General features: G+C 39.8%; 1 protein-coding gene across 6 annotated transcripts in view; it reads right to left on the bottom strand.

The window, feature by feature from the left end:
- Positions 1 to 995: 995 nt before the first annotated feature.
- CDK13 (cyclin dependent kinase 13) overlaps positions 996 to 14902 on the bottom strand; it is a 52422-nt gene continuing 38515 nt past the window's right edge. Inside the window, exons 10-14 of one of the 6 annotated variants that reach the window (XM_027450129.3) lie at positions 13966 to 14082; positions 12913 to 13044; positions 10635 to 10840; positions 7189 to 7752; positions 996 to 6055 (exon numbers count right to left, since the gene is read on the bottom strand). In XM_027450129.3, the coding sequence (XP_027305930.2) occupies positions 5199 to 6055; positions 7189 to 7752; positions 10635 to 10840; positions 12913 to 13044; positions 13966 to 14082 (1876 nt within the window). In that variant the 3' untranslated portion in view covers positions 996 to 5198. The remainder of the gene's footprint in view (positions 6056 to 7188; positions 7753 to 10634; positions 10841 to 12912; positions 13045 to 13965; positions 14083 to 14902) is intronic. The other 5 variants (XM_038174152.2, XM_038174153.2, XM_038174151.2 and 2 more) reach the window with 5 other exon arrangements.

The following is a 14902-nucleotide window of genomic DNA, read 5'->3' as shown; positions in this document are numbered from 1 at the left end:
CTCCTTGTTTGTCAAATGAAAATTTCTCTCCACTTGTTTGCTGTAGCTGCCAAGAGCTCTGATTTGTCTTACAGGTGATGGGGGAGTTTGGTGAATGCTACCGCCTTCTGCTCCATGGTCTTTCATGGCTTACCAAAACGCCTTACAAATAGAAGCAACCTAATCCTGTTAGAAGCAACCTAATGCCGATTCGACATCCTGGGTAGTACAGCTTAAATTGTTCATCTGAAGAAAAACCCAGGCTTCCATTATACCTGCTGCCGAAGTATGTTCTCCAAAATGAGATCCTTTTGGCTTTTTGTCAGCCTGACGTCAGCGTGACAAGCTCTGACCTGCCTAACTTCTCACCGCACCTCTTCCACCTCTGCTAACATGCTCCTGGTGCGAGGAGAGCAGCAGTCTGCCCAACACACTTTAAAAGCATGGAAGATATGGGAAGTAGCCTAGTTTTGGATGGAAACAACATTTGTTGAAAGAGGTGCTCTTTTTCATTAGATTAGGAGATAAGGCAGGAAAAAAGCAGAGAGGCCTCAGGCATTCAATGCGCGGTTGCTGAAGTCGTGCTGGATTTACGCCGCCTCACCAGCACCGAGTGCGTACCAGCAGGTACTGAAAACACCTGGGTCTGTCTGCGATTTCCCACTGCTTTGAACACATCACTCCAGCTGCAGCAGCGCTTGAAGCAGCAGCATCTTCGCACCCCCGGAAGGGCCAGTTCCTCTCAGCCTCCTGCTTTTGCTGAAGCTTCCTTGCTAAGGTGGTCGGTGCAGCGCTGCGCCTTGTGCCTGGAGCACCCCTCCAGAACAAGCACTCGCACCACCCTGCACTTGCCTTCTGAAAAGGAGCAGAGCGGGATATACTTTCTTGAATAACCTTTGATATTTGAACATGCTGAAAATCACACTCACTTGAATACTGAAAAAACAATTCAGAGTTCAACCCAGAGCTCTTTATAAACGCCAGTTGATAACCAGAGAGGGAAAACGACGAAAAACTTCAAGTTTTCATGTATTTTATTTACAGGCCACACAATACATTTTATATACAGATGGCTTAAAATAACAAAGAGTAAGCAAGCTGAAGAATAACAGTTTGATTATATTAAATTAGGCTGTCTTGAAATAACTCCTGCAATAAAGTATTCTTCACCCTGATAAGCAAAAGTTAGTTCAACTTTAACCAAGGTCATTTCATCTTTTAAATACAGAACTCAAATCACTTTTCTGTGATTCTTTAATTTCTTAACACACGCCCATGTATGAAGAACATCCCACAACTATCAAGAAGGGAAATAGCCAGTTTCCTCATATTAAAAAACAAAAAACAAACAAACAAAAAAAAAACAACGGTGCAACAGAATAGCCTGGAAAAACGTGCTATGTAAAATGCTTGCGTGTCTTATTAGCTACAAGAACGCAAGAAATACATCCGAGATTTTCTCTCTTGGAAACGGAATTCATGGTCTGAGATTGAATTTGCCTGCAGACAAGAGGTATCCTACGTAAGTTACCTTCAGTGCTTCGGTTTTTACCACGCAGTTACCAATTAAACTGATCCAACCACACCAAAACCTCCTGGTGCAACAAGCACCAAGTGAAAGAGCAGCACTCCGACCTTTTGAAGTTAACATTACAGCACTTGGCACCTCTGCTGGCAGGAAGTGCTTTACACTGCCGTGGCAAGATTTAACAGACCAAGTTTTACAGAACTGTAAGAAAATGTAAGTTTGCCGTTTTATATTTCTTTTCCAAGAAATTATATTAACATTTAAAGATACATGTATTTTCACACCCCTCCCCAAACACTGTTCCTTCTGTTCCAGGTAAGAAGACCTAGCAATCCAGGATAAAAGCTGTTTCCTCTTCCTTTGGCTGATTTTAATTGTTCTATGAGTCTAAGCATCCTAAGTCATAGTCATAGCAGTCCAGTTGTGCTCACATCCTTCCTCTTGGTATGGCTACAGTCCACTTAATATAAATAATGAAATACTCGCTACTCGATAGTCTATTATTACAGTATTTTGCTATGTTTATTTAGAAATACAAACACACAACACTTACTTTTTGATGTAGTGTCCAGGTCTCTGTAGCACACTTTGGAATTGCAGCACAGAAAACGTAAACCCAACAGAATGAGGGGAAAAGTAACAAAAGCCACAGCTCCACAAAAAAGTAATGCAGTTTTCAGAATGCCTACCACTGCATCAAAAATGCAACAGCCACGCGATGTAAGATGTCATGCTAGGACAGACTCACTCTGCTGAGTGAAAATTGCTCAAAAAGGTCAAATTCTGAACTGATGTAAGCACCTTGTGACTTTATATTACGGAAATTTTGATAATTTGATAAATAACACACAGGCCCAGTACAAATGAACGTGGATGGGCAGTCCATAGGCCTGGCCCGTTCCCTGGCTGCTCACCTGCTGAGATGCAACTCCTGGGCCGGGGCAGCGTGGCCGCAGGGAGAAACCCTCCTGCCACGGGCTGCCCCCAGGCCAAGGATGGGCAGAACACACCTGCCTGCAGCCACTGCACAGCCACTGCCTGCCCAGGAGGAACGAGTTGGTGAAAGAGCCAAGATCCCCTGGGTTGCAGAGAAGGGAAAACTTCTTTGTAGTTATCACATATGGAAACACGCCAACCTTGCCTCCACATTATTGCCAACACTGCTGCCCCAGGAATAGAGTTTTCACTCAGAGGCTAGTGATCCTTAAACTGAATTTGGGAAAAAGTTCATCGTGCAATACGCATCTGCAACAGTGTGCAAGTTTTGGTTTTGATATGTCTGGAAGTCAACTGTCTACTCCATCTCCTTCGTATTCATCATAGACATGAATACTCATGCTGGCATTCTTGTATCTGAAGACTAAAATCCGTTTCAGTGGAATGATGCAACATCAGACTACTGCTAGTCAGTAATCAAACCACAGTCACTTATTCAGAGGAGACTGACTTGAACATTTATCTCCAGGAAGAAAGCAGGAGAAAAATTCCTTATATTTTTGTATTGAAATTTAAATCGTTTAGTCCTCTTGGAGGTCTGCCTTCCATTTGAACTTACCTGCTTTTTTAGCAAACATTTACATTTGAACTGCAGTAACGTAACACTGGGCTGCAATTTTTAGTGAAAACAACTAAGAGCTTTGAAAATCTATCCCGATTTTGAAAAAAATGTGTATATCTGAACACTGAGAGAATATTTTTATCAATTAGTAAACAAAAGCCTCAGCTGACACTGTACCTAAATGACACTCATGATTTCTGCCTTTAAGATTTTGCTAGCAGAAGAACACTGCAGGGATGTCCTTGCGCAAGGAAACCTACCCAGCACATGGTCACTCACACGTGAAATTCTGGTATTATGCACAGGCTATTTGAGTCACAAGTATTTGTCCAGCTTGATTTTATTTTCAGATGGTAGGATTCTCCTGTGCCTAGTAAAGGTAACTGCAAGACTTACAGGGACATCTCCATTTTTCATCTTCCAGATTCTCAAATGCTACGTATTTAGCAAAGTGACTTTTTCCATGCTCTACGAGGTGGTACTTAGCCATAAATGACAACCAGGATTTTGAACTAAACAAAAGAAAACACCAACAACTTTGGCTTCTATTCTGAAAGTCCAAAAAGTCACCGATGAGACTACATTTGTAATAGTGTAAGTAGAAATTTTACTTTTTAAAAAGTAATAATTAAACACTCAGTTACACAAGGTACTGATTTGTCAACTGGATAATCAGTTGGAAAATTATTTCCAATATGGGCTTTAAAACATTTTTTTACGTACATGCAAAATATAATCATACTTCCTCTCTGCAGGAGAGGGACCACTTGATGTCGAAGGAAAAGAAAACATGCTGGACATTGTAATTAATGAGGAGTGGCTCTTGGTTAAGAGTTGTAACTACAGTCATTTTATCAGTTGTTGAAGGAGACTCAATTCCAATACTGAAATGCTCAGTGGAACAGCAGATATAAAGACGATTAGTTGGCACAATCACAAGCTTACAGAGCCTTAGAGCTAGTGTAAAATGTTTCGCTGTTGCTTTTAATACTGGTCATTTTGCCCTTGGTTACTTCTCATAATGCAGTATTTGCGGTAAAAAGAAGACAGTGTCAGCTTTTCACACAAAGTAAAGTAATTACTGCTGTTGACATTTAAGAGGAAAAACTATTTCACCACTTGGTAAGGACATATAAAGCATAGTTTATTTGGCAGAAGAAGTCACACAATTTCTACAACTCCAAGGGGGAGCTGAGGAAAAACTACTCTTCATTTTTCTCCTCACTTTCATAGTTTCTTATGAAGTTCAATTTGGAGATTATGACTTCATCAAGATAAGATTAGGTCTCTAAGTAACTGGCCCACATGAAGTAAACAGCACAAGGTTATGACCTATTTGAGTTTCCTATTATTATTATTTGAATTTTCATCTCAACTACGTAGGTTTAAGTATTATTTTCGCATCGATTCATAAAGTACTTCCAAATTTTCGCACACCTTAAGCTTACATGTTAAGGCACTTACCATTCAAGTAAAACAGTTTTTATATAAACAAGCCTGGGAGATGGAGAGAACATTTTACCAGAACATCCATTCCTTTTTTTTTTTTGAAAGAAAAAAAAATAACATTGACCAAATATTTATAAAATTTTGCATCAAGAGAAAGGTTGTGTTTTATTATCTGAAATGAGCACAAAGTACACCTTCCACAATAACACTGAAAGCAGTGCAAAGACTGACAGTGACCTTTGACTAAAGGTAGTTCTGTAAAAAGAAAAATACCAAATAAATCAGTGCCCTGCTTTGATTGTTGTAAAATCTTTTTTTTTCTTTACATAAAAGTTGGTCCAAACTTACAAAAAAAGCACAAATGTGCATAGTTCAGAAGATCTGAAAGAGTGCCATAAAAAGCTGATGTCCCTAAATTTAGCATCCACTTAAAACTGCCAAAATACAAAATAAAATTCAGAACTAGAGTTTGTGAACATGTACAATCAATTCATCTAGTTTTCAGACAGCATGAGTTTTAAGCATTTTTAATTTTTCCTACTGTATGCAAGACCCTTTTCCACATAAAAATAAAGCTGTTGAATTAACATTATTCAAGTCTGTTGAACTGCTGCTTTAAACTGCAGCTAGAAAAAAAAAAAGTTTTTCCAGATAAAAATGATGTGCCTGAGGAAAAACAGATACTCAATATGGTAATCCTCTGCCTCGCCCTCTCACTGCAGATGTGCTAATGTGTCCCCTGTATCCTTGGGAATAGCCAGGTCCTTGGGCAGGGGAAGTCCAAGTCTGTCCATGCATGTGGCCGAGGCCACCGGGGTTTTCCTGTAAGTTACTTCCATAGCTGTAGTTGTGCATCTTGGCGGGCAGAGGATGAGTGCTCTCCGGCCCTGCGGAAGCGTCGCTGCTGCTCCCCAGGACTGAGATTGGGCCGTGGCTGTATTCAAACCTATGGTCTTTATCTCCACTGAATAGCATGGGGCCAGCATTGAGGTAAATGTCTCCGTAACCAGTTACTGAGCTGGGAAAGGATTCTGAAAAGGCAGACGGAGGAGGGGCACCACCAGAGTGAGATGAAGCAGTACTGTAGTTATCCAAAGGTTGAATATCCGAGTTTCCGAGGAAGTTCCTCCTTTCTAACGCTCCCGATGACCCGCTTCCTATGCCATCGCTACTGCCATAGTGGGCAGAGGAGAAGGTAGACGATCCAAAGTTATCCTTGTAGTCTGGGCCTGTTACATAGGAGTCTCTAGCCTGGTAATCCACACTTGTTTGTACTGGCTCCTCCGTCGTTGCCTGAGCTTGATGCTGAGCAAGCAGCTGTAGAAGAGCTGCTTTCACTCCTGCGTGGGGATCTGTTCCTGAAGAGTTACTTATAGGCAAATGCTGGTTCTCTGTCCGATAATCAAGGTCTTCATCAGTGAGAGGCGGAGGCTCTGGTGGCTCTGGGGGTCGCTGGTCTGGAGGCAAGATCCGAGGGCGTTCTTGTTCGGGTGTTCGGTTCAGAAGCCTCATCTCAGACTGCCTAACCAAATCCTCTGGACCTAAGCAGATAAAAAAGGAAAGCTTTGGAATAAAAATCTCCAGTAACAATACCAGAAAGGAAATGACTCTTTCCCAGAACACGACAGAGGTCTGTAACTAGGAAGTTAATCAGAACTGAGGTAACGTTTACTAGTAGTTGGACAGGTTATTTTGGAAAAGGCAACAGCTTGGTTGCCTCAGGAAAGCGATGCAGGGTTCTCCTCCAAGTAAGATTTCCAAGCAAAGTTAAACAGCACAAGCTCCTCTGAAAAACAATCACTAAAGCAACAGATAAATACTAGTAAGTTCAAACAGCAAACAGAAAAGATTTTCAAATCACACACATTAAAAAAGGTCTCGAGGGACAAAGGGATGTCCTTTCAGGGAGCAAAACTTAGGGCTTAGAACAAAACAACTTCAAAAACCCTCGAAAAACACTCCCAAACCACTTCAGAATATTTCTTTCCACAGCAGCACACACCACAGAGCAATGCATAAACCACAGTAAAATAAAGCTGAAATAGCAGCCCAAGACAACCAAAAACGGAGCTCTAGACTTCAAGAAAACTAAGGAAGTCACTACTATAAGCCAACTGAGACCTTCAGCCATGTGTGTTAGCAATCATTACAGGCAACCACCTACAGAATCTGAAACTAGGAAATTGCTTTGGTCTGCATTAAAACCAAAAACATTAATAGCCCCTCCCCAAAACAGGCTTTACCTAAACACCCAGTCAAAACCAGTAAGCCTGAGCTACGAATTTGCAAGAGAAGCTGGTCTTCTCCAACACTAGGACCACTGAGAAAACTCCAAACACCCATAAAAAACAATCAATTAAACTGCTTCATCAGAAAAAGCATGAGCATCTCGTTGAATGAGGACTACCTTTTACTCTGCCTGCATGCCTCCTGTGACAGTAAGACATGAAGTCCCGCCAGGCATTTACATTCCCACCAAAGGAACAAAACAAACAGAGTGGCTAACACTTGAAGCTGTGACTATGAAAAAATGATGCAGACATCAGTGACAAAATCATGTCATCACCTCTCCTGTACTCACACAGACTCGGTATTGTTAACCCGTTAACTCCCCAAACTATTGTGTCTCCACTGCTCAAGGTACCTGCTGGTTAGCCCCACAGACCGCCAGTACCTGCAGCAGCCGTGTACAGTGACTTGATCAGGTGCGGGTAACCAGGTGCTGGCGATTCCACGTCGTCCCGGCTGACAGACGCAGGAGTGGTGGGCTCTGGAGGCTGCCTGAGTTGTAACGACATTTCATTTCCTGATCCGTTTTCCTTCTCCTCCAACACCAGATCTTTCTGTTTTGTTTGCTGAGCCTTTATTAACTGAGACAACAGAACAGCAAATGCACTCTGTACGGCTGCCTGGGCAGCGTCAGTCTCGACTTTGGGCTGACTCAGCTGAGCAGGGGGCACAGGAGGCTGCGTGACGGTCGGCTGTTTTAGAGGCTCCTGTTCCGGCGGTGGTGGCGGAGGCGGCGGCGGCTGCTGCTGCTGTTCTGACTGTTTTTCACCTGCTGACAAAATTCCAGCAGGAAGATTTATTTTATTTAGTTGCTGCTGAGTCTCTGGGTTTACCTTAATATTCAACACTTGGGCAAACTGTGCCAAACTAACACTTGTTTTAGACTGTAGCAGGTTTAGCAGGATTGCCACTTCATTCTGGTTTAACTGCTGTCCAGTGCTTGTTTTTGCTAAAGACAAAAAAGGTGTTTTTAAGTATTATTTAGAACTTTCATATTTCAGAAACTCAAAATTAAGACTAATCTAGCATGGCTGACACAACTGGCAAAGCATGGTTTTGGACAACATAGAAATGGAATGCTTTTACAGATTAACTGCCTTGGGGGGAGTCTCTATGGGAAATGGAATAGTAAGATCCAATATAAAGAAAGTGACTTCCAAGGGGTGCACACATGCACTTGGACAGATGAAAAACATCAAGCTGGAGCTCAATTTTCCACAGTACAACTAAGCTGGGGCTTAAGGCCACCTGCTTTAGGCAGCTGTAAAATTTCCAATCCCCACAAAATTTCCTATCTTTGACATATCACATCCCTCTGTTAAAAAGTGGCCATCTGCAAAACGCATTTCCAGTCACATTCTGGCCCATTCTAATTCAGCATCTGGATTCTAACACCTGCTCAAGTGACCAGGCTGTAGGTGACCCAGAAGCTAGCAGTATAAATGCAAAAAAGCACATGCAGAGTTTGAAGGACAAGCAGTCAATCACTGAGTAGCAGGAAAATGCAGGTTTGTGATGATATCCATCTTTTTTTCTTTTTTTCAGAACTGAATTTATTTGCTACACTCAAGAAGAAATTATGATGATGCAGGGGAAAATAGATAAATAAGGAAGTCAGAATTTAGAAATATTTTCTTAATTTCAAACAGCCATTGTGTTAGTTTATTTTGAAAGGAGAAGCAAAGCGCCATGAATTTCAGCATACCCCAAAAGCAGATAACTTTGGGAAAAGTAAAAAATTAAAAAGTGGGTGTGTATTTCTCTGAATTTCTGTAACCCAAGTCAACGCAAACACCTTCTGTTCTCTTCTATCCTTGTCTGTCTGCTGATACCCTAACATATTCATTCATGGCAGATTCAAAGCCACACCTGAAGAAATGGTCACATACATGTAAAACCTTAAGTACTTGCCTCGCAAAAGTAAGAAGAGAACAGCCAGAAAGCGCTGCAAAACCCACAACCCATTACCCTACTTGTGGATATGCACCAGGATGCAAGCACTTGGAACTTACTCTGGCAGGTTCCACGGATTTCAAAGATCTTATATATTTATATAAATGTAAAAATAAAACCATATTTTATTTGGCAAGAGGAAAAAAAAATATAATTTCTGATGCCTTTTCCTGTTGGATCTCACCCAGATGTCATGCTTAACAGTTGATTTTGTGACATCTGAGGGTGGTAATAGAAATAACATCCAAACATCTCCAAGCTTGTCAACGTGAAAATGTCCAAAGAAGGGTAACTAACCTACCTATTTTTATATTCTTGGCTACTTTCAAGTCCAAGAGCTAACTGTTTTCTGGGAAACCTAGCAGTTTCTACCAGAACAAAATTAATGAGCTTTACATATCTCCTCTTAAATTCTAAGATGCAATAGGCAGGGTTCCCATTCACGAAGCAGAACATTAGCAATTCATCCACAACATTTTAAACCTCTTTCTGGCACTCAGAAAAAAAATGCAGCAGCTTTAAGCATGCATACAGCACGTACACTGAGTCCTGTAGTGTGCCTTATGGATGATTTTAACTAAGGTGTATAAGGGTTTCAGGAATTGCTTAGTTTAATACATCTCTATGCTGAACTGTCTAAGCTCCCCTGAAAATTAAAATTCTGTCTTCCCTAGATATATTTTTTATGTAATTATGGGCAAATGTATTTTAGATCTGAAAGATTCCTTCCTTAGTTGTTTAGTTTATTTTGCATTGTTAGTATTAATGACTAATAAGTGCATTAGACCACCAACAGGTTACATGTTATAAAAGCAGAAAGAAAATAACTATTATCCTCTGGACTTACTAAACTCTTACACATTATTCATTTGTGGGGAAAAAAATTGTAAGGGCTACAGAAAGTCATCTTTGAAAATGCTGCCAAAGCTTTAGCTTAAGCTTAATGAGCGGCAGAAGCTCACAGCCAGCTTAGAGTAAGAAACAGGATGAACAGGAGCAAGAAGCAATAAACTGCAATAACATATCAAAAAAATACTTTTTCTATCTTTTCACAGCATATTTGGAACTCTGCGCTGTTAAATAAAGAGTTAACTCAACGTGGTTAGTATTAAAGAATTTTCATGCTCAGTGAATCCATTTCTTGTTTTTCTTCAGATGAACTCCTGTATCACTGTCAGGATTTAAGGTCACTTTGCACAACTACAAATGATCTAAATTAAACTTATCAGGTATCCACTTTGTATTATCTCAAGTGGTGTCAATGCAAGGAGACCATGACTTTATTTTTTATATTATATTCACAATATTAGTCTCCTAGCAAAATACTTCAGTTATGTTTCAGAATCAGTGTCTGTGCAAGCTACAGAGGTGGTTACTTCTTGTTATAACAGTTATTTGGGGTTTTATTTATTTATTTTTAAGTGTTGGTTCAGCCCAAACAACTTGGAAAGCTGAAGACTAACATAACATGCTGAGGCAATCTGTTTTATTTGAAGTGATGATTCTTTTAAAATCTGCCTTTGGGTCAGTTTATCAATACCAATAAAACTCCTTCCATCTCTGTAGACTGTGAGGAACTTAGAGCAGCAGCTAACTAGTGGGATTACTGAAGATCTACAGATGAGCAAGAGATCAAATCCTCTCAAAACAAAGAACAAAGTAGTTGTACTGGCCAAATCAAAAATTTAAATAAAAATTAAAAGGAACGTCCAGTTTCCAAAAATGAAGGCAAATCTTTTGTAACAAAAGATTTAACTTACAATGCCGTTCCTCCCTCAAGAATCCAGGAGATGTCAGTACTCTGAAAATAACACCTAAAATTTCTAGAGGTGCAATCCAAGTAGAAGGTAATTATAAGAACCGAAAATATTTACTGACCAAGTGCTACACTAGAGTTGCCCTGAGTTTTGAGTTGGGAAGAAGTTTGCATGCCTTGTGGGGTGTTGGTTCTGCTCTCATCCATGCCTAGAGACAGGTCCTTCCGAGGGACTTTAGTTGCTGTTGCGTCATCAGTCATGCCCATCTGCTTCTGTCTTCTGCGTTTCTTACTCCACAGCTCATGGCAATCCTGCCACAAAGGAAGGCTGCAAAGAATAATAAGAGATCATCAGTTTTATCCTGGATTTTTTAAAAGTGTTTTTTAACCACAGTGGTAAAATAAATGCTCAAATTATACATAATGTAACCGTTGTAAAGAAGAACCTGCTGAAATTTAGAAATACATCAGAAAACACCCAGAGCCAGCAAAATCTCAAGAACTCTTTCTTGGATGAAGCTCTTTTTCAGCTGCCTATTTCACAAGCGCAGGTCCCTCTGGCAGAAAAAGAGAACAAGTACCTTTCAATGACAATCAACATTACTTTCTTGCTTGTAAAAGTACCACATCTGCCAAGATGTATTTGTCCACAGAAAAAGACATGGCTCTCCATTATTTGTAGTCATACAGCACAGGCAAACAAGGGGAAAAAAACAGTTGCAGGAATAGATAGTACTTAACACTAACAAATTTAGGATGCTAGGAAGAACAAGGGATATCCCAGTCCTTTAAAACAGAAAAAAACAAAGGCAAAAATCTTCTGTGCAACTCATCTGCTATGGGTTCTGTCCTTCCATTACTATTCCCTGCAGGCATCTCAATTCTGATCTCCTGAGGAACACAGAGCCCCATCCTATAGCTTATGGAAATACTGACAGAGGCATTAAAATAGTGCCTTTTGCTTTCCCATTACAAATTGATAACTGTCTGAGCAGTTCTCTCACCCAGGAACACGGAAAAAATGAGGTGTCAGATGACAAGAGCCATTGGAAAGGAAATTATGACAACTGTTTTCTTTATTCTCTCCCTTCACATCGCAGGTCAAAGACCTGCCGGGTATTTAGTCCGCAACAATTTGGAACAATATAGGAACTTGTCACAACTTGCAATCAACAATTTCTTAAATGAGCAGCTACTCCTTCCCAAAAAGGAACTTTACTCTTTCTTGAGAACAGTCAACACTTTCCCCTGAAGACTATGTTAAATGTGGGTGTGCTTCTTAATTCTTAAAAGGATGCCAATTGTTTGTTCCAAATTTTCCTGTATCAGCTTCTACAATAGATGGATTACCAAACCCCTGGAAAAAAAAAATGTAACAATTTCTTCCCATTCACTTACTTCAAAACGCATATAAGCAACATGCCACAAAGTGTTTCTGAGATTTTAATCAATAGCCTAGTATTTAACATTGCTCATTACTAATATTCAGCCACTGATGATACGTAATCGTATTCAGATTATGAAAGAAACGCTTTATCTCATGCATCAGGACCATTAGTGAAAACCTGTAACAGGTAAGTCTTGAAAGATTTTGAATAAAATTCTTAGATAAAAATTAAGTGTTTTCCCTATTTGGTAACTAATTAGAAAGAAATCAGCAAAAGCTGCCTTGAAGGTACAATTTATTCAAACTATTAAATGCTCTATCATTAGCCAGCTATCTTGAGTGAAGAGTTGAACTTGCAGATCATGTCAGTTTTCCATTGTTTTCCTTGGGGCTGGTTCAAACATTATTTGTATCAAATGAAGTGACAATCAGGTCACTACAAAAACCCTACTAGACCTTGCAATATATTCCCACTCAAAAACATACAGAGAAGGGAAAAAAACAAACAAACAAAAAAAACGCAAAAAATATTTCACTTCTGTTTGTGAAGCCAAGAATCTCATTTGTCACAGGAAATCATGTACAGTATTTCACTTTAACTCTCAGATACTTTTGCAGAACTCTATGCCCAGTGTCATTCTACCATCAAAGATGACAATTCAGATTCATGAAGGACCCCAGAAACCTTGGAAAAAATAGACACTGATAAACAGAAATAAAAGCGAAATTATGTTTTTTCAGAGACATTTGCGTAAGAGGATTGTTTTTTTAAATGGTACTAATTCAGTCACTAATTCTAGGAATAGCGAATCAGACTGGTCTCAGATCCTCATAGCCACTGATATCATGATCTGCATAATTATTTTCATGCAGAATCACTATTAGCCAATGCTATGTGTTGATTTTCTTCTGCCACAAGCCTCTTGAACTGAAACACAACGAGCTTCAATGAAATCAGTGCATGTTCCTGTTGTGTTAAGGTAAGGAACAACTCAACTCAAGCAATGACTTACTCTGGGGGAGGCATCTTAGATGGTTCCACATCTCGCAGAAACTCACACTGAAGGGCTTGTTCGGCTGTGCAGCGTTTGCTGGGATCCAGAGCAAGCATATAATCAAACAAATCTAATGCAGCCGGTGGGATGCTACAAAAAAACAAAATGGAGAAAAGCATCACAACTGTATTTTGAATCACACACTTCAGTGCAAAATTTCAATTAACACAGCCCCTCCAAAATAACTGATCATTAATGTTAAGTCCTTGCTTGGTAGTAAGAGGTAGATAAAAAGTTCACCTTGGATTACCCTTAGCTATTTGTGTTTCTTTATCTTTGTATGATTTAATTGCTTGAAACATTCTTCTTACTAAAACAAAACCAAACCAAGAAAACCCACTAAACTAAGACTATATTGTTACTTTACATCTTGGAATTTAGCACAACAGGTGTTGCAGTTTCCATTGGTCCAAACAAAATAACTCTACTGCTTTAGAAATGTCGATCTCATTAGTACAAACAGGATGATGCATTTTTCCCAAACCCCAAAGTAGATGGAGGGGAACAATCCCTTTAAAATAAATATACAGCTGTTTACCATAACTTTCATGTGTGATCTTTGCACAAAAACAGCCCAGTGGTAGTATTTTACAATACATGGTTCAGAAAACTCTTCTGTGCTGAATGAATTTATGACCCAAAAAACTGTAATGTTAACCAGACTGCATATTTAGCTGTAACCAGTTGTCCTAATAAAAAATAATTAAGTACTCCAAGCTGTTTGTGGACAGGGGCAGCAAGCAGGTGTACCAATCATGGAAAACAAATGATTCCTTAGGTGAAAGCTGACAGGTGGCTGAAATTTTAGGGCCTTCTTCCCCCTTCTTGAAGCTTTATTTAATAAGGGTTAATAAGAACTCTGCAGGTATCTTCGGAAGGATAAGAATCTAAAGCCAGTTTTCTTCACACTTAATCTACGTTCAGCCAGTCTCTAGAAAATAGTGAAGTTCATAAAGATTCCAGCAAAACTTAATGCTACTATAATTGACTAAACCAATTCTTCATCCTTACAAAGCAAACTCTTCTCTTAGTTTTCGACGATACTGCTTCTTTGGTTTCATCGTGTTGAAATAAGCTAATTTTATAACATCAGGCCACACTGCTGGACAAGGACTCCCACAAATTCGGCTGCACCAGAAAAAAAAAAAAAAAGGGTATGAGATCCAAAAACCACAAGTAAACAAAGCTGATATTTTATTCTTAAAAATACAGTGGATAGAAAAATGATTTTAATATTCAGTTTCATTTAGCTAAAATTTCTCTACATTCCGAGGCTTAATGCCATTACATACTAGTGAATTATCCAGGACCAGCAACCACCCTTCACAGGATAAAATGGCTTCTGAACCCTCTCCCATTCCCAGGGCATCCTCCAGGCTCGGGAGCATTGGATACCCCAGGTTTAGAGTGCCGAGCCTTTAGTTCCCAATGTCAGTGAAGAAAGACACACCAAATGCCTGAAAGAGCAGGCCTCACAAATTTAAAACTGAAGAGAATTTAGTTGACTCAGAAGATGTAGAGGCAAAAAACTAAATACACTAAGGCCTAAGGGCGAAAGTATGACTGGACAGATAAAAACCTTGCTTTTTTTTTTTTTTCCTAATCTGTCTCCACAAATGGAGTCGGCCAGACCCATTCCTTGCACTCTGTCCCTGTCTGGTTTTGTTCAGCCAAGGACAGTTAGCACAGCCTGACCAACACCACACTTCCAAGCAGAAGATCAGAAGAGGCAGTTTACCATACCAGGCAAGGCTTAAGACCTCTGCCAAACGCAGTCATAAAATAATACCTTGCAAATATATTTCCTTAGTTCACCCTCTTCCATTTATTTGAGTTAAACAGCTAGTGCAAGAGACCTAATGATGGACTAATTATGCCCCTACTGCTATGCAAGCCAAACTGACTTCATGCTTGCTGGGGTATGAACCTTGCAGGGCGAAAAAAAATA

The sequence above is a fragment of the Anas platyrhynchos genome, chromosome 2 (genome assembly GCF_047663525.1).
Source record: "Anas platyrhynchos isolate ZD024472 breed Pekin duck chromosome 2, IASCAAS_PekinDuck_T2T, whole genome shotgun sequence".
NCBI classification, from domain to species: domain Eukaryota; kingdom Metazoa; phylum Chordata; class Aves; order Anseriformes; family Anatidae; genus Anas; species Anas platyrhynchos.
The sequence above is the reverse complement of the archived record's forward strand: the minus strand, read 5'-3'. Positions and strand labels throughout refer to the sequence as shown.